Below are 22,386 nucleotides of genomic sequence, written 5' to 3' on the forward strand. Positions count from 1 at the left end.
GAGTGGTGGTGGTGGTGGTGGTGGTGGTGGTGGTGGTGGTGGTGGTGGTGGTGGTGGAAAGGTAGGGTGGGTTAGTAATAACAAGATGTGGCAGAGAGTGAGTCATTCAAAGTCCTTAGGCCACAGGGAGCTTCACTTATCCATGTTGTCTTGGCTACACAGCAAACACTTCCGGTGGTAGTAGTAGGGGAAATCCTGGACCTCTAGATCATCAGCTGATGGGATAGGCAGAGGCCGTCAGTCTTCTGGTGTTTGGCTTTAAGGAGCCCTTCCATTCCAGTGATGGACTGTAGAGGCCAGAGAGCCCTCAGCTCTCTTGGATGCTGATGTTGATGGTGTAGTAAAAGTAAGCAGGGAGCAGCCAGCAAGAGCCAGAGGCAGAAGTCAGGAGAGGCAGCCTGTCTCCTGCAGCTCTGGGCATGCGGACAGGGCTCCTCCTCATAGTAAAGATGGGTGGCACATGGTGGCACATGTCACAAAAGTCACATTTAGAGCAGACAAGTGACTGTTTCAGGTGCCAGCACTTCTGAGTGATGTCCCAGTCTTGGCCAGTGTTCTGCTGGGCCACTGGGCAGGGAGATGGGGGGTATCTTGCTTAGGTGTCTGAGCAAAGTGGAATGAGGGGACAGGGGAGCATCAGACGGAAACTGAAGAAGTGTAGCTCAGTGTTACACGGGGCCACAGGGCCAAGCACACGGTCTACTGACTGGCCCTGTGCTAATTAACCTTCCTGCTGTGATTCTGCTTCCCCTGTGGCTGAGGACGTAAAGTGAGCAAGGCCAACTCTTCTATAGCAGCCTAATGCCATGCAGATGTCTAGTGAGACAGAGCCCAGAAGGATGCAAAAGATGCCAGGGCTCACGTCCTAGAAGGGTTACTTCTCAATTGCTGGAGCTGAAAAATGACAAAAACAAAACAGGACACCTATGACCAAGTCTTCAGCACAAAGGAGGTTGATGTGCCCCAGAGGGACAAAGGTCAGGGATAAGAGACAAAGCCAGGAGATAGAAGATGTAGAGAAAATATCTCATCTCTGTATGGACGTAGCACCGGCCAATACTAAATTCAATGACCTACAGCTTAGGCAGGAATAGGAGGTGGGACATTGTGCAGGCAGAGAGGATTCTGGGATACTGCCAGGCACGGGAGATTGGCCTGGGAAGATTTAAGGAGACAGACACTTAGTTCCTGAGCACAGGCTGCAGCCACGAGGCAAAATGTAGATTAGGATAAATGGGTTATTTTAAGTTATGAGTTAGAGAAAACCTAGCTATGTGGCTAAAGAATTTGCAAATATATTGTGAGTCCGAATTTTATTTCTGGGAGCATGGAGCTGGGAGTAAGAACCAGACCTAACTTCTACAAGAGGATGAGGGAAAAGGGGACAGGAACAAGGGAGAGGGGGAAGGGTGTTTGTCTTGGAGGGGACAAAGGACTGCCCCTGGATAGAGAGGAGACAGACATGGCCCATAGGCAACTGACAGTTTGTAAAGGTACAAGGGGAAACCTGTGCTAGGACTCGTCTTAACAATTAATTTTAATCAATCAACAATTAATTTTAGTTGGGCATGTTAATTAGGTGAGCCAAAGGGAGCTTTTGATGGCTGGATTTTAATACTTTGATAGCTGGACCTTGGTGGTCAGCCTCCGGAGGAGGAGATGGCCAATAAGGGAACAGATCTTGGCGGCTCGCTTTAGGAATGTAGTCTGAGAGTCTTTACCAAGGCAGAGGGAATGAAGGAGAAGGGCAAGGCCTGCCAGAGCCATGTTTGCCAGGCTTGAGCTGGCTAGCGTCCCTTCAGGAGTCATGACAGAACTGCCAAAGGGTTCAGCAGCGCGGATGGTACTGTCTATGCCAAAGTGCAATTTGTTCTCTGACAACAGCTAGCACAGCCTTTACATCAATATGCAAATTAAAGATGAAAAATACAGCCAGTAGCAAAAATCCAAACTTGGGAGGGGCAAGGGCACAGAGGCCCTGCCTAGCGTTAGGAACTGCAGCCTTGGCAGCAGGCTGTAGGTGTCCTGGGGACGCACTGTCCCCCTCTACAGCCTGCCAGCCGCTATGGCCTCGCTTTGCTGATCTGAGTGGTAGAAAACCTGCTGGTAGGATGGTGCCGGTGCAGCAGAGTTGGGGTGAAGCTACCAACCAGGCCTCCAGTTAACGACCCTGGTACAGGGTCTCAGAGGATGATCATGGTTCACTCAGTAGAGGACAGAGTGGTCTACCAGGTGGTGGAGGGGGTGGTGGTGAGCAGATGCCAAAGCCCTGATTCGTTTTCCCCAGTTTTAGTCACCTGGTTTGCTGCCGGGGACAGAGGTCACAGGTGCCTAAGGAAGGCAAAGGAGTAGTGTTTGTGCCACAGGAAGTGTGTGTGACTCGTGTTACCTCAAAGATGTAGAATTCCGAGATTCTGCTTTTGGGCCATACTTTTGGAAGCCCTGTAAGGTGCTGTCTTAGTTTGGGTTTTGTTGCTGTGAAGAGACATCGTGACCATGACAACTCATAAAGGGAAGCATTTAATTGGGGCTGGCTTATAGTTTAGAAGTTTAGTCCATTATCATGGTGGGAAGCAGGGCAGCACCCAAGCAGATGTGGTGCTGGGGTGGGGTGGGGGTAGCTCAGAGTTCTACATCTTGATCCGCAGGCAGCAGAGGCACCATGTGCATGTGCAGATACACAGGGAGGACACACACACACACACACACACACACACACACACACACACAAAATCAGAGAGAGAGAGACAGACAGACAGACAGAAAGACAGAGAGACAGAGAGAAAGACAGAGAGACAGAGAGAAAGACAGAGAGACAGAGAGAAAGACAGAGACTGAGAGAGACAAGACACAGGAAGACAGGGACAGAAAGACAGAGAGTCACGGAAAGAGGCAATTGTCTTCTTAATTTACCAATTTTGGGTAATATTTTTCTTTCTTTTTAAAATTAGACAGGTTCTCCTGTATAGCTCAGCCTGACCTGGGGGCTGGGATTATAGACAGACAGCACCACACCTCCTCTTTCTTTCTCCCTCCCTCCTCAGTCCATTTTAGGATCATCCTCCCTGCCCCTCCCGTGGCCCTGCAGTCTCATCCTCTGCTTTCTCAACAGGTGAGCATGCATCCATCTTTCCTTCCAGACTTTCCCCCTTTGAATTTGAATTGATTCAATTACTTAAATTTTGAAAAATAAAATTATTTATCTTTATGTGTACAAGTGTTTTTTGTCTGTGCACCATGTGTGCGTCTGGTTCCTGCAGAGGCCAGGAAAGGGCATTGGATCCCCTGGAACTGGAGTAATAGACAGTTGTGGGCTGCTGTGTAGATGGTGGGAATTGAACCTGGGTCCTCTGGAAGAGCCAAACTCATCTTCTCTTAACTGATCTTAACTGCTGTGAGCCATCTCTCCAAGCCAGGTAAAGAGGTTTTAACATTCTTTTACAGGAGGGAAGGGAGGGTCGCTTTTCACCTGAGGTTTATCACTCCTACCCATCTGTCTGGTGATGCTGGAGTATATAGGGGACAGAAGGCTGATGGGGTGTGGGCGGCTCTTCAGTGGTGCGGCATTAGTGTTTAAGAGGACAGAAAGGGGGAGTTACAGGGACATGGAAAGGGAAAGGAGCCCGCCTCTCCTGGAGTCTGCTTGAAGTCCCTCATCATCTGACAAACAAGATTCCCAACATTTGTTGTAAAGTTTGCTGACACAGACTTAATATTCATTCATTCATTTCTTTTTCTTTCTTTCTTTCTTTCTTCCTTCCTTCCTTCCTTCCTTCCTTCCTTCCCTTCTTTCTTTCTTTCTTTCTCTTTCTTTCTTTCTTTCTTTCTTTCTTTCTTTCTTTCTTTCTTTCTTTCTTTCTTTCTTTCCTTCTTCCTTTCTTTCTTTTAAATCAAGGCTATGGCTCGGTACTTTTCCTGCTTCCCCTGGGAACTTTTGCTCTGTTGCAAAGCATTTAAATAAATTCTCTCAAGGGGTTGGTAATTTTTTTTTCTGGTCATGCTACCAGGCTTCCTCCACACACTGCTTTTTTGTTTTTTGTTTTTTGTCTTTTTTTAAAACACAGTATTTTGTTGCCCTGTAAAAGAAAAACAAACAAACAAACAAACAAACAAAAAAAACAACCCACGTCTCCTCTTTTGGCTATTCCTTGTTCTGACATTTGTGGCAGCTGCTGAATGATCCAGAGGCAGCTGATGATGTCTGGCAATACCCTGACCTGAACTGTGATCCTAGCTTGCTAACATTGTATCAGTGGGTAAACTCTTCCTGACCTGGACTGTGACCCTAGCTTGCTAACATTGTATCAGTGGGTAAATTCTTCTTGACCTGGACTGTGACCCTAGCTTGCTAACATTGTATCAGTGGGCAAACTCTGCCTGACCTGAATTGTGACCCTGGCTTGCTAACATTGTATCAGTGGGTAAACTGAAGCGTTCCTTTTGACACCTTGCAGGAAGTGATGCATTCTGTTCACAGCTGAAGGTCATTGACCAAGACACTGTTGGGACCTGAAGGCAATGAAAAAAAAAGTGAGAACAGACAGCCTGCTATAGTCTACCAGGGTGGCAAGCCACTGCAGTGACCCTCTCCGGCTCATTGTGTGGCTACCTCATCCTGGGGAAAATGTTCCCTGTACTGTGAGAAAGCCCACTTTGCTCTCTCCTCTCATTCTTCTTTCTTCTCTCTGGAACCCTGGAGCAAGAACCAGCAGAGCATGTGTGGCCAGCCTTTATGCCCACTGGCCCGAGTTTCTTTTCTCCTGTGTTGGCACCCACTGTTTCCTGGGGGAGGGAAGGAACAGTGTTTGTATGATTGGCACATGTACCCAACTACTCCCCTCTTGATTAGACTTCACAGTCTGAGAAACTTGGGGGTAAGTCTCCCCTTTTTAGTGGAGATTTTAAGGTCCTGGAAGCTCCAAACAGTCGGATTTGGCCTCCTGTTCTCAATTAAAGAGAAACAAAATAAAGAAAATAAATTGAGAAAGATCTACTGGCCAGGGCAGAACTAAATTGGAAGAGAGCTTGCTCAGTGTGGGGAATGTGAGAGAAACATACTGTATTTTCTACAATTAAGTAAAAAAAAAAAACTCACTACATTTAAAGAATATAGTAAAAATGACACCTTGTAAAAATCCTCCCAAGACAGCATTTTCCTGAATCCAAAATATATGCTCTAGATTGCACACTGTGCCCAAAACTGCCTTCTGTTTATCAACCGCACCGTGTTAAGTTTGCCAGTTGTGCACCAATATGAGGCAGGCTGTACTCTGACCTCCTCAGAGCAGGCACAACATCTCCATGGCTTTAGAAATAAGGATCTGTGGGATCCACATTAAAACTTCTTAACACTGCTGGAAAACTCTGGATTGTATCGCTGGTCTGTCTGCCCGTCTGTCTGTCTGTCTGTCTGTCTGTCTATCTATCTATCTATCTATCATCTATCTATCTATCTATCATCTATCTATCTATCTATCTATCTATCTATCTATCTATCTATCTATCTATCTATCTATTATCTATCTATAGAGATTCCAGACCCATGCCCTGCACTTAGCATGCCCTGGTTTGTTCCCTGGTGCTGCTTACAAGTCTCAGAGAGACGTGAGTGTGAGGGCACATGCCTTTACTCCCCATGTTTGGAGGCAGACACTGGTCTACAGAGCAAGATCCAGACAGCCAGGGCTACATAGAGAGACCTTGTTTTACTTGTCTTAAAAATGAAATATAAAGTGCTGGGGAGAGAGGGAGGAAGGGCAGGAGGGAGGGAGAGAGACAGAGAGACAGAGAGACAGAGAGACAGAGACAGAAAGAGAGGGGGGGGATAGAGAGAGGGAGGGATTGATTAATGTCCCCAATGTGACACATTAGGAAAGGAACAAATAAAGACATCTAGTGCCCTCCAAGTCCATCTTTGGTGTCCTGGCAGAGGTGTAAGTTTGACTGGAGGACAAGGAGCACACGTAAATACCCAGGCCTGGCCCAGGTGTGGCTTTTCTAGTCTTCGCTGTCTCTGTTCCTGTCCCTCCTGTAAGGTGGTCTGACAAGTTGTCAGACCTCCGTGAAATCTCTTCCTGGTAGTCAAGTTCCTCTTCCGGCTGCACCAAGCTCTCCTTTCCTTCTCCCAGCATGCATGAGATTCCTGGGGAATCTGAAATTCCTTTGATACCATTATTTCAATTGTCTGACAGCCAAAGAGAGATCACAAGTCTCTTTAGAATATCTTTATTCCTGTGGGACCACTAATTTGGTATTTCCTTGGGGCAAATGTTACCTGTAACAACCTTCTCTTCTCCTATGGCTACAAACCCAAGGACTCGCAGTGTAGTGTGTGTGTGTGTGTGTGTGTGTGTGTGTGTGTGTGTGTGTGTGTGTGCGTGCGCGCGCGCGTACATGCACACGCACACATGCGCAAAACTCACTGTGATTGAATCTAAGCCCAGAAATTCATACCATGCAAAACTTAATGTTTAAGAAAGTAAGGTCGGGGGGGGGGGGATTTAGCCCAGCGGTAGAGCGCTTACCAAGGAAGGGCAAGGCCCTGGGTTCGGGCCCCAGCTCGGAAAAAAAGAACCAAAAAAAAAAAAAAAAAAGAAAGTAAGGCCCTGGGTTCGGTCCCCAGCTCCGAAAAAAAGAAAAAAAAAAGAAAAGAAAAAAGAAAAAAAAAAGAAAGTACTGAGAAAAGAAAGACTTTTTTGAATGACTAAAGAATGGAGAAATAGAAACTTTCCCTTCAAAACAGACTTTAGAGAGATGGCATAGTGAGTGGTTAAGGGTACTGACGGCTCTTTCAGAGGCCCTGAGTTCAGATAGATGGCTCACAGTTGCCTGTCACTGCAGTTCCAGAGGGGCTGGCGCCCTCTTGTGGTCGCTGTGAGCAAGCACACCTGTGGTGTCTTCATGTAAAGAGAGCAAGACAGAGAGCACCTGTGGTATATTCATGTAAAGAGAGAGACAGACAGACAGACAGAGGGAGGAGGAGGAGGGAGGGAGGGAGGAAAGGAGACAGAGAGGATGATGCTACCCATAGTGGGCTGCGCTCTCCCATGGCTCTGCCCACATCAATTGCTAATCAGGAGAATTCCCAGACTTGTCCACAGGCCATTTTCTCAGTTGAGATTCCATCTTCTCAGGTGGACATGGCAAAGGTCTTTCCTGTAGCAAACTAGTGTGAGACTATCAATGCAGTGCTAAACCATGCAAGCTCTAAAATTAGTATTTTGAGGGTTTTTTTTTTTTTTTTTTTTTTTTTTTTTTTTAATTTTTTCTTTTTCTTTTTTTTAGGTAGCCATTTTTTTTTTTTTTCTTTGTTTTGTTTTTTTTCTTTTTTTTTTTTTGTTTGTTTTAAATCCCCAGCCCCGTATTTTGGGTTTTTTGTTGTTGTGGTGTTTTTTGTTTTTGTTTGTTTGTTTGTTTGGTTGGTTTTTGCCAGCTGAAACCAGCCGGAGAGTTTATTTGGGATTCCACCACGCCTGTAATCATAGGCTCACAGGGTCTGAGCTGAAGGCAGCAGTGGCTTCTCTAAGCTTGGGTAGAGACCGACTGCACGGATTCCTTCAGCTAAGAGCCACTGGATTTTCCCTTCTCTCTAAAATGATAGTTCATCTCAAAAGACCTGCTGAGGGTCTGGAGAGACTGCACTTGCTGCTCCTTCAGCCAGGGACTCAGGTCAGGTGGCTGCGAGCCAACACCAACTCTAGCTACTAATGACCTGATGCCCTCTTCTGGCTTCTTCAGGCACTGCGCTTAGGCGCATCAATAACATACCCATTCACACATAATTTAAAAAATATAATAATTTATAAATAAATACAAATTAAGTATAAATTAATTATATATAAACACATCAAAACAAACAATTTATTATTGGGGAACAATAGTGCTCCAGTTCCTAAGTTCATGTATGCACCCAGGTTAGGTCTGAGATTATTGGCTGATGAGGCCCCGCTCACCTGTGGCCTCTTTCTGGCAGCTGCTATAGAGGAAAGGCGATTCCCTAGCACGAGCCTGCCCATGAGTCAGTAAAGTGTCAGGTGTCCAGATTCCAGAGAATGATAAGTGCCATTCTCACTTCCCCAGACCTCAGAACAGCACAACTCAGGCTGCCATTGTCCCTGGGTTATCCCGAGGCTGTTGGTGGCAATGGTGAGACCTCCGCTCCCCCCACTTATTTAATGAGTACACATGATCTGGATGTGTCCCGCCTCCTCATTTCCTGTACTTCCTCAGGGTTGTACACCCCTAGCTGGAATCCCCCCACCCCCACCCCACTGCTCCAGGAACCACAGCAGGCCTGGCTGTGTAAAACCTGCCCCTTCCTTCTGAGACCTGTAGAAGGACCCTCACTCTGACTCACAACCATGCTGTCTATGGTATGGGGGCTGGAACTCTCCTCATACCCTCACCATGCAGTTGTCTGTCCAAGCCATTAAGAATTCTTCCAATAAATTCCTTATCTAGAGTGACAGTCTATCCCAGTGCCCAGACCTGAAACTTTTACCACCTATCCATTCAGCCATCTTTCTTTAAACATAAAAAATGGTTGGATATCTCTTGTGCCTGGGTACAGGGCTGGACATATGACATCTAAAGTTGAAAAGATTTAGTTTCTACCTTCAAGAAAGTCATGGTCTAATTGAGAAGACATAGGTAAATGAAGACAGGGCTTTGAGAATTGTTTGGACATTAATTCCTGCGCTCAGCATGTGCTGACAGAGTTTCTGCTGGGCTGGATACCGTATTCTCCCAAGCTTACAGAGGCAGAGGTAAGGTTGGAGTTCACACAGCATGCCTGCAAGGCAGCCTCAGAGTTGCAGCAGAAAAAGGCACCTCAGCTCCAAACTGCTTATCTTGGAAGTGACCGGCATTACTTCCTCTCGTAGTCCATTGGCCAGATTCACTCACGTGGCCCCAATCCAACCCAGACAAAAAGGTCAGCTGGAAAACGTTGGGAAGGCCTCATGATTCTTAGTGGGCACTCAGTGTTCAGAAGTGTAAATACTGAGGCAAGTAAGCGAAGGAAAGAGGTCAGCAGAAGCTTTACTCTTCCCGCCCCAAGGCTGAGGAGAGTGGGCTTCACTCTTGGGTCTCAGCTGCTTGCTAGATTTCTAGTCCTACCTGAAATGGGGTTTAACAGTTGAACACTGAAAGCCACGTAGCTTCACCTCCTCTTATGACTTAAGCAATCAGAAACTGTTTATTTATGACGATGCCTGCATCATCAGGACACCGAGAACCAGGTGTAGGCCTGCGAGATTTAAGAAGAAACATATACGCGGGTCATTCGTGTTAAGAGAATGCCATCCAGGCTTTACTGAGATCTCCTTCTATACAAGAGGCAAAAACAGTGGAAAAGTACTAGAGCAGGTGGAAAATCCCCAACCAGGAAAACAGGAAAAAAAATTGCGTTGTGGAAAGTCCCGGCCCCAAAACAGGGGCTGAGAGCGGCTACCAAGGGTGTAAAAAACTTCTTGCCATAGCAGGCTGAAAGGCTCAGCAAGGGGGAAGGGAAACACCCCAAGGTAGGGCCCAACGTCTTTACTTTTTAGGGTTTGATTTTTATTTTTTAAAAGGATGTGTAGGTATGTGTCTACATGTGGATTTGTACATGTGCGTGCAGGTGACTGTGGAAGCCAGAGATGTCTGATTCCCTGGGGCTAGGCAGGCAGTGGTGATCAGGTGATGTGGATGCTGGGAACCAAACTCAGATCCTCTGGAGGAGCAGTGCACACTCTTAACCATGAGCCATCTCTCAACCCAAAGGACTTGCTCATCGACAGAAACCAAAACAGTGTGAGAGATGAATATCTCTACATCATTTTATGGCACAAGAGCGTCGGTGAAAAATGAACAGGTCAAGGGCTTCCTTCGTTCCTTCCTTTTTTTTTTCCTTTTGATTTTTCAAGACATGGGTTTTTTTGTTTGTTTTCTGTAATCCTGACTACCCTGGAACTCACTCTGTACACTGGGCTAGCCTCAAACTCACAGATTCTCCTGCTTCTCCCTGACAAGTGCTGGGATTAGAGGTGTACACCACCATTGCCTGGTCACACTGCCCTTCTGAAGCTTGGGTCTATTGGATTTAATGGTTGGATTCATATATATTCTATCTATTAATCTATATACCTATCTATCTAACCATCCATCATTAACATATGTACATTTGTGTGTGTGTGTGTGTGTGTGTGTGTGTGTGTGTGTGTGTTTACAGGAGTACTCTGTCAAGGCCTCTGATTCTCTCGGGCTGACTGTAACTGACATGGGTGCTGGGAACCAATAGAACCTGGTCTTAAGGAAGAGCAGCAAGTGCTCTTAACCATTGGGCCATCCAGCCCAAGAGTATATGTCAAATTTTGAGTATTGTTTTATATAAATCTTATGGAATTGAAGACTTTGCTGAAAATCACCAGGTGCCTTGGAATGGACTGGTTGGTTACATTAACAAACAGCCATGGAGTCGGAACCAGGAAAAAAAAAACCCAACAAAACAAACCCAACAACAACAACAAAAAACAACAAACAACCCCTCCCCCAGAACTAGAGACTGTACACAAAATATTGGAATTTTAGAATGAAGATGGATTGTAGACGGCAAGATATTAGAGATTTGAGAACATTTTCTAATTCTCTGGAAAGGGGGCCTGGTTCACAATTCACTTTAGGGGTGGTTTTGAGAAGAGCTGAAGTAGAAATGGTAGTATATCCCTCTCTCCTAAGAATGTAATTTTTATGTATTTGGGTGCTTTGCCTGCCTGCCTGAAGTCCTCGGAAGCCACAGGAGGCCTCTGGAATTAGAACGTCACATGGTTGTGAGCTACCCTGGTCATCTGGAGGAGCAGCAGCCGTGTATTCACCCGTCCTGCTCTTTGTGCCTAACTCCAATAATCCCTTCTCAGTGCTAAACCATTTCCGTGTGAGGTCCTAGGTGATGATGGACCCCTTGGGCAGACTTTGGTTGGACTACTTCCTGTGTAGGTGACGGTGAGGTCTCAGTGGCTGTGGTCAGAGGACAAAGGTTCTGAGCTTCTGTTACTGTCCGTGGTTAATGTGATACAAAACAAAGCAAACTAGCAAAAATCCCTGAAGCTTGGGGTCTCCAGACATTTTTGATGTCCCTCTACTGTGAGATCTTGTCTTCTGTGGGAGTTTAGGTTTGTCTGTTTTGATTTTTTTTATTGTGTGTGTGTGTGTGTGTGTGTGTGTGTGTGTGTGTGTGAGAGTGTGTGTGAGAGAGAGAGAGAGAGAGAGAGAGAGAGAGAGAGATGTTTCAGGGGTGAGTAACAGGGGGCTTGGTTGTTCAGGAGAAACATATGGGGACCTGTAATATTTTGAAAGACTTCTTTTTCTCTGTAACACTTGCTGCTTGGAGCGGAATCGTCAAGAGATCTCTATGTCGCATGGGACCGTCTTCTCCAATGTTTTAGATGGAGACACTGTTCTCGATGAGGGGAGGATCCAGGTAGGTGTAGGGCAGTGCCAGGCTTTGGTTCCTCTTCCTGATGCCACTGGATATCTGGATCAGCTTTCTCTGGAAGGCCGAGATGCTCCGCCGTGGGGCCTCCTCTGTGAAGTGCTCATCTGGATAGTGGCCCAGGGGCCTCTGGGGACCAATCACAAGGCTGAGCTGCTGAGGTCTCCATCTTCTGAGCAGCTGCAACCCACCATGGCTGGCCATACCCACAGTTTGTCCCTAGCCCCAGTCACTGTACACAGTCCTTAGCTGAGCCTCACCTTGTCAGTACCCTAAGCCTTTTCCTAAATGACAGTGACCGCCAGCAATTAGACTGTTTAACTTGAAGATATGAAGGAACATTTATTCCCACGTTACCATCATTGATGAAGGTGAGTTTTCATTATCTTTTCTTTTTTTAGATACTGGTCCTCACTGCAAGATGGTCACTGGATAATGTCACTGGGAAACTGAGGTGTGTGTATGTGGGTCAGGGAGAATTTTGGGCCAGGGAATGTAAACAAAACATACTTCCCTATCCAGCCTGTCCTGACGCCTAGTTCATACTTACACGGTCCCCTGGCTCCTTGCTTAGCAGCCAGAGGGCGATGATGACATCACATGTGGCATTGACTGCTGGGAGTGTAGCTATGAAACCCTCAGGGCTTGCCTGGCCTTTGGAAGTAGATGGTGGTAGCTGCATGGAAGGTGGCAGATTGGGCATCCAAACACACGAGTCAAACTGAAGGCAGAGAAGATAAAATGAGACCAAGACTCAGACTCTCCATCACCATGCCTGTAGGCCTGACCCTTCCTTACCTGGCTTGCACTGACAGCTGCATGCTTGGCTGAGCAGGTGAATATCACCATGGTAACATATTGGACCAGGGCTTCCTGGGTGTCCAACAAGGAGGGCATACCTGTGGAAGAGCTGGGTTGGGACTGTGCCTTCTTGGGACCTGAGGACCTCACGGAGAGGTCTGGGTGTGCTGTGCCCAAGGGCTAAGGTCCCTGTACCTGAGCTTTCTTGGCTGAGGAAGCCCTCAGAGAAGATCTCCCCCACCCAGGCCTGGAGCTCTTGGTCATCTCGGACAGATGCGTCACTTGGGTAGTAGATGTCAACTATCTCAGAGACGAAGCTGCAAGAGATACCTGGATTCAATTCCGGACTCCACCTGCTCCGTTACAGGAAGCGCCCTTGCCCAGGGTAACCCTCATAAGCCCCTCCTTGTTGTGAATCTCTGCAGGGTACCCCATCTCCTGCCCACGTGGCTTCCTGGGGATGGCTCCTTCACCTCCTTATTGCACTCCAGATCTGCATCCCATCATCTCGGTAATAGTATCCTGGGATGTCTCCCACATCTCGGGCTCGGATATCTTCAGGGAGACACAGGACAGAATAGCTCAGCTGCTCCATGTTTCTCTTTATCAGGTCAGAGAATCCCCCAATGCCAAGGCCTGTGGACTGAGGGAGAGAACTCTTGGCTTCAAAAGCAGGGGCAGCAGAGGTAGCAGGGTAACGGGGGCCACGCCCACCCCAGATCTCCATCGTCTTCCAACTGAAGAGGGCCCACCCCTCCAAAGGCAGCTCCTACCTTGTCCACCACCTTCCCAGGGGCAATGAGCAGCTGGCGGGCGAGCGTGTTGATGTGCAGTGTGTACCGAGTGTGAGGAATCAGCAGCTGGAAGGAGATGGCAAAGTTGGGGAGACCAAACCTGTTCCCACAAACCACCCACCCTGTGAGTCACGCAGAAAAAGTCAGCAAGGACAGGAGGCTGCAGTTGGTGGCAGCGTCCCCTGCCCAGTGAAGAAGTCTCGGCCCCAGAGCATCTTGTCTAAGGCTTTCAGGAGGCCTTTTCTTCCCTCTGATCAATTTGTCAAATGAGAACCTTGGGAACTTTTATTGATCCTCCTGCCTCAGCCCTCCAAATGCTGGGGATTAAAGGTGTGTGCCACCACATCTGGCTTGGGCCAACTTGTCGAGCCACCGACCTTGAAGAGAGGGTGACAGTGGGGCAGCTGACGCAGTGTGGCCAAGGCAAAGACTTCTGGAATCAGGTGGGCATGCAGCAGATGCGTGAGAGCCTCGTGGATGGAAAACTCAGCGTTGCGCACCCAGGTCTTGGCCAGGAGCCAGTCCCACTTGTCATCGCTGGGCAGGAAGATGGGGTTGTCTGGCCCGGGAGTCTGTTTGAGCTGTGTGCAAAGCCAGCAGGGAGGGGGCAGTGTCAGTCTCTGTCAATCACTCAGAGGCACCCTCTGTACGTTGCCATTGCCCCTGTCCCCTGCCTTCTTACAGACCTGTATGGCGATGGGAAGCAGGGGTCCGGACCCTGGGCTCTGGTATAATAGGGTCATCGGGGCTGCCGAGAACTGAGGCTTTCCATTGATGACATTGGTTTGCACTCCAGAAAGAATGCCATGGTCCACCAAGAACAGGGAGCCCTTCTGCAGGAGGAAAGGGAGCCCTGACTGCACCCGGCGTCCTAAAGCTGGGGCAGTAGCAGGAAGAAGGCCCAGGGTTACCCAGGGAGCGCATTGTGAGAGTTGGTTCTTGGCAAGCTAGGCATAGTTGGTCCCTCTGTCTCCAGTAGGGGGGTGAGCCTCGAGAAGCTAGGATAGGGTTTGTAGAGCTTTCAGTCTGTGCCCCACCCACCTCCAACTCAGCCTGCAGACTGGTCCCAGGGCCCAGCACTGGGGCCACCATTTCATCAGTGACTGGGAAGTTCTCTGGGAGTCTGCGACAGCGGCGAATCAGAACTGGGTTGAGGCCATTTAGGAACTGGGAGGCGAAGAAGGCATCTTCCTGCCAGTGTGCAAACACATACTCTGCAGAAGGGTGGGGGGTAAGGAGACCGAGGTCACCGAGGTTCTCACAGATCTCCTTACTTGCATGGGGGAGTTCTCTTTTGTCCTATTCATTTCTGATACTGAAACCCCGCCCCTGACTCCTTGGATTTGGTTACCGCCCATTCACCAAAAATCAACTCTTTTTTTTTTTTTTTTTTTTTTTTTTTTGGTTTTTTTTTTCGGAGCTGGGGACCGAACCCAGGGCCTTGCGCTTCCTAGGCAAGTGCTCTACCACTGAGCTAAATCCCCAACCCCCAAAAAATCAACTCTTAATCTCAGTCCATCTTCACGCCGTCTACCTGATACCAGCCTGGGTTGCTCACTAGCCTCAAAAGCAAGGTAACTGGGTCTCTCCTCCAGCTCAGCTTCCACTGCCTTCCTGGCACCCCAGGAAGTGGCAAGTTGTCTCCTTGACTGTGTATGGCAGAGCCTAGACTCTCCTTAGGTAGCAACTTTCCTCTCCTCCAAGAACCATGGATTCTCCATCCTTGGTGTCTCTGCCCATCTGTCCACTTCATCCCTATACAGCCACGGCCGTGATGAGGCCACCGTCCTCTGTCCTCAGCTAGAACCCAGTGGCTGATCTTCCTTCAACCTCCACCCCACCCCTGGAGCACCACCCCTGGAGCACCACCCCTGGAACACCACCCCTGGAACACCACCCCTGGAGCACCACCTCTCAGAGCACTATTCTCTGGAGCACCACCCCCTGGAGCACCACCTCTCAGAGCACTATTCCCTGCACTATTCCCTGGAGCACCACCCCCTGGAGCACCACCTCTCAGAGCACCCCCCCTGGAGCACCATCCCCCTGGAACACCACCCTCCGGAGCACCTCCCAGAGCACCACCCCCATGGAGCGCATCATTCCCAGCACCTGGTGCTTAGGAAAGCCTCACCTTGCCACAGCCCACTCAAACATGGACATGACTTCTGTTCCCTGACTTTCTTTCCCTTAGTCCATTTGGTCCATAGCATCTTTTTTTTTTTTTTTTTTTTTTTTTTTTTTTTTTTTTTTAATGTACAGCATTCTGCCTGCATATGTGACTGCAGGCCAGAAGAGGGCACCAGATCTCATTTACAGATGGTTGTGAGCCACCATGTGGTTGCTGGGATTTGAACTCAGGACCTCTGGAAGAATAGTCAGTGCTCTTAACCACTGAGCCATCTCTCCAGTCCCATCTTTTTGTTCTTATAGGTTTCCCATTCTTCTGTCTTCATGGCCTTCATTTTTCCTGTCCTGAGTCCTTTGAGGACTCTCTGCCCCATACCTCATCCTCAGTGTTAATGTCCACTGATCCTCCCTCTTAGAGCTTCCACCCTGAAAACTAGGGTGAGTCCTCCTGTCACCTAATTCTGAACCCAACATGGCAAGGAACAGCAATGATGTGATTTGAAGTCACCACAGCCTGACTTCACTGTGAGGTCTGATTCCACAACCCCAACCATAGTTTATGGATAACTTTTGGATTGGGTCAAGGGTCCCTCTACCTACCATCTCTATGTGTCTGTGAGAACTTTAAGGTCTAGGAAGAAGGGCGAGAAGCCTGTCTAAAGTCACAAGGTGAATGGTTGCTTACAATGAATTAGTTATATAATTTCGTTTGAGCCTCCTGGCAGAGATGGGAACTGATATCCCAGAGAGAGGTTAGGATCCTGGCCCCAGTGGTTCACCTGCTGCTGGAGTGTTGTGGAAGTTAAACATCCTTTTCATCTCCCTCAGACTCCTCCAGAGTCCTGTGCGGTCCAGGAGCCCTTTGAATTTCAGCTCTGTAAACCTGATGGAAAATGTGAAGTGTGGGGTAAGGCACTAGGTCCCAGGAGACCCTCCTCTGCCTGAGATAGCGCCCCTGAGGTAGCCACCATCCTGCAGGATAGGAGACCTGAGTGAACTATGTAAGTGAAGTAAGGAACTGAGGAGAAGAGAGAATGTAGAGCTGTGGGCAAGGGACAGAGAGGCATCCTCACGCAGACTGGGCTTTAAAGAAGAATTTGGCGTTCTTCATTGCAGAGTACTTGATGTTGAGGTCCAAGTCTTTCACGGTCTCGTGGTCAAGGCAGTGAGGCCAACCTTCAATGTAAGTCTTCCAGCTGTAACGTGGGCCGGTGAGTGGTTAGCAGCAGGCCTTAGGAGCCCTCCACTGAGACAGAAGAATCCCTGCCCCAGGGGACCCTGGCTACAGCCAGCCCCCTTCTGCCAGCAGGAGCCTCCCTGAGACCTTCCCTCCCTCTACACTCACAGGAAGCTACATGTCCCCACAGTGAGACTTCTGAGCACCTGGCCCAAGTTGGGTCAACTGGAGGGATCTGAGGTTGGAGCTGAGCCAAAAACCCGGGGGGTGGGTGGGTCTCTTAAGTGTCTGGATTATAGTATGTGAGTGTTGGGATTGTTAGCTAGGAAGACTGGGATCCAGGAAAGCAGAGGGAAGGAAGGAGGAAGGAAGGGGAGGAGGGAAGGAGGGGGGTGGAAAGAGGGAGGGAAGGAGGGAAGGAGGAAGAAGGGAGAAAGGGAAGGAGGGAGGAGGAAGGAAATCAGAGGAATGAAGGGAGAAGGAAAAGCATCTGGTACCTGAGAGGGAATCACCTAGGTTTATGGTCTGAGGTGTGGCTATTCTCCCTAATCCCCCCTGTAGTCTGCTGACACACCTCCTTTTTAATTGATCTGAACCCCAGGTGCCTACAGAATGCACCGTGTTAAAGGGTGGGGGTCCGGAGTGGGTTACTCCCAGGGATTCAGGTGCTTTTGGCAGACATCCCATACTGAGGTCCTGCAGCTTTCTCTCACAGCTTGGGGAACTGTGTCCGTGTATCTGCCCTGGCCTAATGTCTAAGTCCCATAGTCATGCCAGCCACAGCCAGAGAACTTTCAGTGAAATAATAAAATTTTGTTCCAACAAGCGTAACACTTGGTATTTGGCTCATTCAAAAAACACCTTTTAGACTTGAGGCCGGTACAGTGTGACCCTTTCTCTAGCCAAAAATCAATCAATATCAAGCAATCAATCAATAAAATAAATGAAAAGGGCTGGAAATACAGCTCAGCAGTAGACCACCTTCCAAGCATGCCCAAGGCCCTAGGTTCAATCTCCAGTATAAAACACAAAACTAAAAAGTAAAAATTAGACATAAAAAAGTTACTGCACGGGTTGGGGATTTAGTTCAGCGGTAGAGGCCCTGGGTTCAGTCCCCAGCTCAAAAAAAAAAATCCTTAAAAGTTACTGCACACTGTCCAACCTAACATGTCTTTTGACCTCCACATGCAAATCATAGGCTGTGTACATACAGACATACAATGTAAAAAATGTAAGTAGAGCGGTTTTTTTGGAGTTTTGAGACACGGTTTCCTCTGTGTAGCCCTGGCTATCCTGGAACTGGCTCAGTAGACCAAGCAAGTCTCAAACTCAGAGCTCAGTCTACCCCTTCCCCCAGAGTGCTGGGGAGTTAAAGGCATACACACACTGCCTGGCACACGTTTTAAAAAAATAAATAAAAATAAAAAATTAAGAGAGCCGGGCATATAAATCAGTAATGTGTGTTTACTTAGTATGCAAAGGACTTAGGTTCATAACCAGTATCCAACAAACCATTCAATAATGAAAAGTCTTTTAGGGTTGAGGTTTTGATGTCACAGTGTGCAATTCAAGTGTCCGGCCACCAGGTGGTGGCCAAACTCTTTGTCTCAAACAACCCAGTACGGGCTCCGTCTGGGGAATCTTGGCAAAATGCGGGTTCTTCCCCAGTAGGATGGGCGGGCCTGAGTGCTTGCCTTCTCTCACTGGCGCCCAGAAGAGGCTGATGCTGGGGTCTGAAGTCTCACGTTAACTGAATGCTGAGGGTCCTCACACGGTGAACGGACAGGAACACTGCTAACCTCCACAGTTAGGCAGGGCTTAACATACATGTTGTCCGAGCGCTTTGATTTTTCTTGGTGGGGGTTGGGGGGCAGGGTCTCACATAAACTGAGCCTCCAATCCACCATACAGCTATAGGTGACTTTCAATTCCTGATCCTCCGGCTTCCGTCTCAAAAACTTTGGGGTTACAGGTAAACTTCACCCTATCTGGTTTAAGGTGATCAACTTTAAGGCTTTTCTTGTTACATGCTCTACCCACTAGGCTACATCCCCAGCCCTGTTTTTTTTTTTTTTTTTTTTTTTTTTTTCTTTTATACTAATCCCGGTGCTGAAGAAGTAACCCACAGCCTTGAATGCAGAATTAGACTCCCGGGTCTTACTAACTCCATTCTTAACCATTCTCATTTGTTTTCCCCGACAACCCAAACTAAGAGGAAAATAGTGATCGAAGAGAGTAAGCAATTTGCTCCTTTTGTTAGGGTCTAAACTGGGGCTGCATCATCAAGGATATAGATTTCAACACCTGCCCCTCTCCCCTGCTCCCCTGTTTGCTGCTGTGAGATTTAGTGTCATGGCTTCCGTGACTAAAGTCGAATCACCAGGAACCAAATGAGCCTGTGCTCGCTCAGTCTGGGCGGCAGGTGGGGTGGGGTGGGGTGGGGGTGGGGTGGGGCAGGAGGCTCAGGGGAGTTTGGAAAGCAGCGGAGATTAAGAGCACCAGGCGATTTTGAAACATCTGCCTGATTACAGCTGCTGACTTTACCCCTTTGTAATTCTCACCTACTGTGAGCTCAGCAAGGAGGTCGCTCTCTGCTCTAACTCTCAATGCTGAGCCTACGCAGCGGAGAGCATCCCTTTCTGGGAGTGTCTCTGCTGTCTAGGAATGGGTTTGAGGGTCCCCCTTAGATGCCCAGAATTCTGCCTGAATTTATGGGAGAAAGCAACAAACCGACCAGTGAGAGAAAAGGAGAAACCGAAGGAACGGCAACCACAAAGACAGAAGGAGAAGGCGTAAGCTACAGGACAGGTTGCCAGAGCAGTAGCTTTCAACCTTCAGCGGGTGCGAGAGTCACCTGAAAGGCTTGGCAAGATGCCAGTCTCTGCTCAATCACACGCTCAGAGTCAGACGGACCGCACATCTGCCTTTCCCCGCGCAGGTGCCCGCTATTGCTAACACTGCTGTACCCGGGTTAGTCTTAGATTTGGCTGCTTCCCATCCCATAAGGGAGTCCTGCAGGGGTCACTATCTCCCTCCTCACCTGTACATGTCCTTCCTGGACTCCAGCTCCTTCTGGCGCTGATCCTGCAGCGTACGGTGATGGTCTTGCCAGGACACCTTGGCTGCAGGCGGGGTCATGGATGGAAAGGATACTTTTCTGATCTCTAGTTTCAGACATTCTCCCCCCAACTACTGTCAACCCTCCAGTCCCCTCACCCCGGGTACATTTCTTCCACTGCAGTTCCTTCCTTTCTCCTGTCTCCTCTGCCCCTTCCTGGCCTTCGCACCAGTTCACCTCTCCCCTCCCCAAGTCTAGGCACCTCTAAACTGCTGTGTGCCTCCCGCAGCCTCAGCCAGTTCCATGGCGTCCTCACCTGCTCCCTCTCTCAGCACCAGCTCCCCTGCCCCTTCCAGCCACTGATAACAGGGGAAGCGAAGTGCAGCCCCCGGCAGCCACTCCAGCTCAAACCAGCGGCAGTACCAGGCATCAGGTGGGAAAGACAGAAGCGGGAGGGGTGCCTCCGGGGGTGCCTTGTGTATTCGCAGCATCAGCACAGTGCCAACGTCCTGGGGAAGCGTCACCTCGAAGTCTTCTTCCTAGGAAGGGCTGTTTAGTATGACGAGAATGGTCCCCCTGTCCCCCCTTCCTCCACAGTCTCTATTGCCTGCTCCCCAAAAACTCACAGCTCCAGCGCTGAACTCCTTGCCCAGATGGTCCAGAGGTACTAAGGGGCTCTCTCCATGGGTTCCCACGATGCTGACAGACACTTTGTCCCAAGTGCCAGCCCCACAGGCCTCCCCGGTGGATACTCTCACCCTGAATTTAGCCATCCTCCTGACCAGTCTGGCTCTCTACTGCGAGCTCGACTACCTGGCTGGGTGGTTTAACCTCAGGGATGCCCCGCCCACCAAGCCAGGTTAAGGAGAAATGTGTTTGCTACCCACTGAATTTCCTTTAGCTTTGACACCAGGAAGAGCTCTAGAATTCAGGGCAAGGAGTAGGTGGGTTGACAGACAGAAACCTGGAGTGACATTGGGTGGCACTGAAACAGGGAGGTGACTCCAGTCCCCGGCGTTAGATCCAGACCCAACTGGGATGTGGGGTACAAGTATTAAATTTACTTGCATGCTGTCTTAGCTTTAAATGTGTGTGAGGGTGCACGTCTCTGTCCTTATAGCTCTTCTTATACTACAAGGCTGCTTTCATTTCTTTTAATAACTGATCTTGAGAGCCATCACTGACCAGGATATTAGATGCTGCCAACACAGGTCTAGGCAAGACTAGCTCTGCTTGCCTGTTTACCAAGATCAATCACAAGGGGAAAGGACATTCAAGTGCACTGTGCACGTATTAGAATTTTAGATGATAATGAATGCTGGGAAGATGTCAGACATGGCTGATGTGAGAAGCCTGAGAAGTTGAAGTGGAGAGAAAAGCCCTCAGAGACCCAGAGGAGGTGAGAGGTGAGCTGAGGCTATGTGTTTATGGGCATCACTAATTGGACTCAGTGTGTTATTAAAAAAGAAGAGGACCTGAAGTTGGAAGGGATGTTAGGAAAGTCAGAAAGTTGTAGTGGGGATGGGGTATGTATGATCAAATACATTCTATACATATGTGAAAACTCAAGTAACATACAGAAATGTTAAATGTATATTTGAAAGGGGTACATCTAGAAAGCTGGTTTCCTGTTGGGGAGTCATCTGTGCAAAGATCCTGAGGTCACTGGAGAAGGGAAGGGAGAGCTGGAGTGAGTGAGAGGGATGTCAGAAGGAAGACAGAGACAGAGTTTACCCTTGAGGGAAACAGATTTGGGGTTTCTCATCTGGAAATCCTCTTTGCTGTGCCCATTAGACATCTAAGTACAATGGTCACTTAGGGTGTCCACCTGGAAGTCATGGGCACAGGGATGTGTCTGAGCCCCACGCTAAGGGAATATCACTGGAAAAGGGCGGTGGATGCAGGTTCCAAAATTTTAAAGTCTTGCAAGAGAGGTAGAGACAACAAAGATTGTTCAATGTGTGTGTTACTTCAGCCATTTTGTTACTATCAAGAAGCGAAGCCTTCATGTTGGCTCCTAGTTCTGAGCCACTCCCTGCTGCATTGGGGACATTTGGTCCTGACCCAGAGCAGTGTGTTATGATGTGGTATGTAGAAGATAGGCTCTCTCTCTCTCTCTCTCTCTCTCTCTCTCTCTCTCTCTCTCTCTCTCTCTTTCTCTCTCTCTCTCTCTCTCTCTCTCTCTCTCTCTCTCTCTCTGTCTCTCACACACACACACACACACACACAAAAAGTGGAAATTTCTGGTTTCTTTGGCGACTCAGTTGTGTCATGTGATGTTTTTCTGGAAACTGTCTTATGAGAGAATGTTTTTGCTGAGGCAGACCCATGGGGAGGATGTTTTTGCTGAGAACAGACACATTGTGTTTTTCTGGAAGCCGCCTGGAGAAAGGGCGTGTGATGTTTTGCTGGAGTGACCCTTGAGAGAACACTTGGCCTTTGAAAAGGGTATAAGCATAGCAGAGTGGACCATGGTGTGGTGTTGGTTCGCCTTGCCATTCTTTGCTGGTCATTGTTTGTTATGACTTCATAGACAGAAATGCACCAGAGAACTTCTTGTGATACTCCAGCTGCTTCTTCTACTTCTGTGGGCTCTGGTCAATCGGCAGAGCTTTGGGGTTTCTTCTGGACAGAGCTGCCATTGCAGATCGGTGAATGATGTTTGACAGTGGATTGAGTGATTTGTGTGAACTGAACTGCTGCTATCCCGACAATGAAGATTGGAATGGTCCTCATTTCCTCCTGGGCCCTATTGGTCTTTCCTTTCCACCTCTGGTGGGTGGTGGGCCAGAATGGAAGTTAAAGCATATAAGAACCTTAAAGTGGGTTTTGAAAAATCCAAGTCCACATACACACTCATTGCTGTGTCACACATTTTCTGGGGAGAGGAGAAACTCACCCCATATAGAGAACTAACAACAGATCAGAGTAACAATACCACCATGTCCAATCTGTT

General features: G+C 48.4%; 1 protein-coding gene across 3 annotated transcripts; it reads right to left on the bottom strand.

Moving 5' to 3' along the window:
* Positions 1 to 11,269: 11,269 nt before the first annotated feature.
* On the bottom strand, positions 11,270 to 20,231 carry Alox15b (arachidonate 15-lipoxygenase type B). 3 transcript variants are annotated; one of them, XM_032914089.1, is made up of 14 exons: positions 20,057 to 20,231; positions 19,747 to 19,969; positions 19,413 to 19,494; positions 16,269 to 16,391; positions 15,975 to 16,078; positions 14,107 to 14,279; positions 13,752 to 13,898; positions 13,443 to 13,646; positions 13,045 to 13,131; positions 12,745 to 12,914; positions 12,467 to 12,588; positions 12,269 to 12,369; positions 12,021 to 12,191; positions 11,270 to 11,599 (listed from the first exon to the last, which is right to left on the bottom strand). In XM_032914089.1, exons 1-14 carry the CDS (start codon positions 20,201 to 20,203, stop codon positions 11,420 to 11,422), a joined length of 2,034 nt encoding a protein of 677 aa, XP_032769980.1. In that variant the 5' UTR covers positions 20,204 to 20,231; the 3' UTR covers positions 11,270 to 11,419. The 3 variants fall into 3 exon arrangements, with proteins under 3 accessions (XP_032769980.1, XP_032769981.1, XP_032769983.1); XM_032914090.1 differs by lacking the exon at positions 13,045 to 13,131 and having other exon boundaries at positions 11,420 to 11,599; positions 20,057 to 20,203; XM_032914092.1 differs by lacking the exons at positions 12,467 to 12,588; positions 13,045 to 13,131 and having other exon boundaries at positions 11,420 to 11,599; positions 12,758 to 12,914; positions 20,057 to 20,203.
* Between the last annotated feature and the right edge of the window lie 2,155 nt (positions 20,232 to 22,386).

The sequence above is a fragment of the Rattus rattus genome, chromosome 9, assembly GCF_011064425.1.
Source record: "Rattus rattus isolate New Zealand chromosome 9, Rrattus_CSIRO_v1, whole genome shotgun sequence".
NCBI classification, from domain to species: domain Eukaryota; kingdom Metazoa; phylum Chordata; class Mammalia; order Rodentia; family Muridae; genus Rattus; species Rattus rattus.

Coding starts and splice junctions, on each gene's coding strand:
- Alox15b (XM_032914089.1), bottom strand. CDS start 20,203: ATGGCTAAATTCAGGGTGAGAGTATCCACCGGGGAGGCCTGTGGGGCT. Junction 13,132..13,442: donor ACTGTCACCCTCTCTTCAAG/GTCGGTGGCTCG, acceptor ATCTCCTTCCAG/CTGCTGATTCCTCACACTCG. Junction 11,600..12,020: donor GCAAGGAGCCAGGGGACCGT/GTAAGTATGAAC, acceptor ATTGGTCCCCAG/AGGCCCCTGGGCCACTATCC.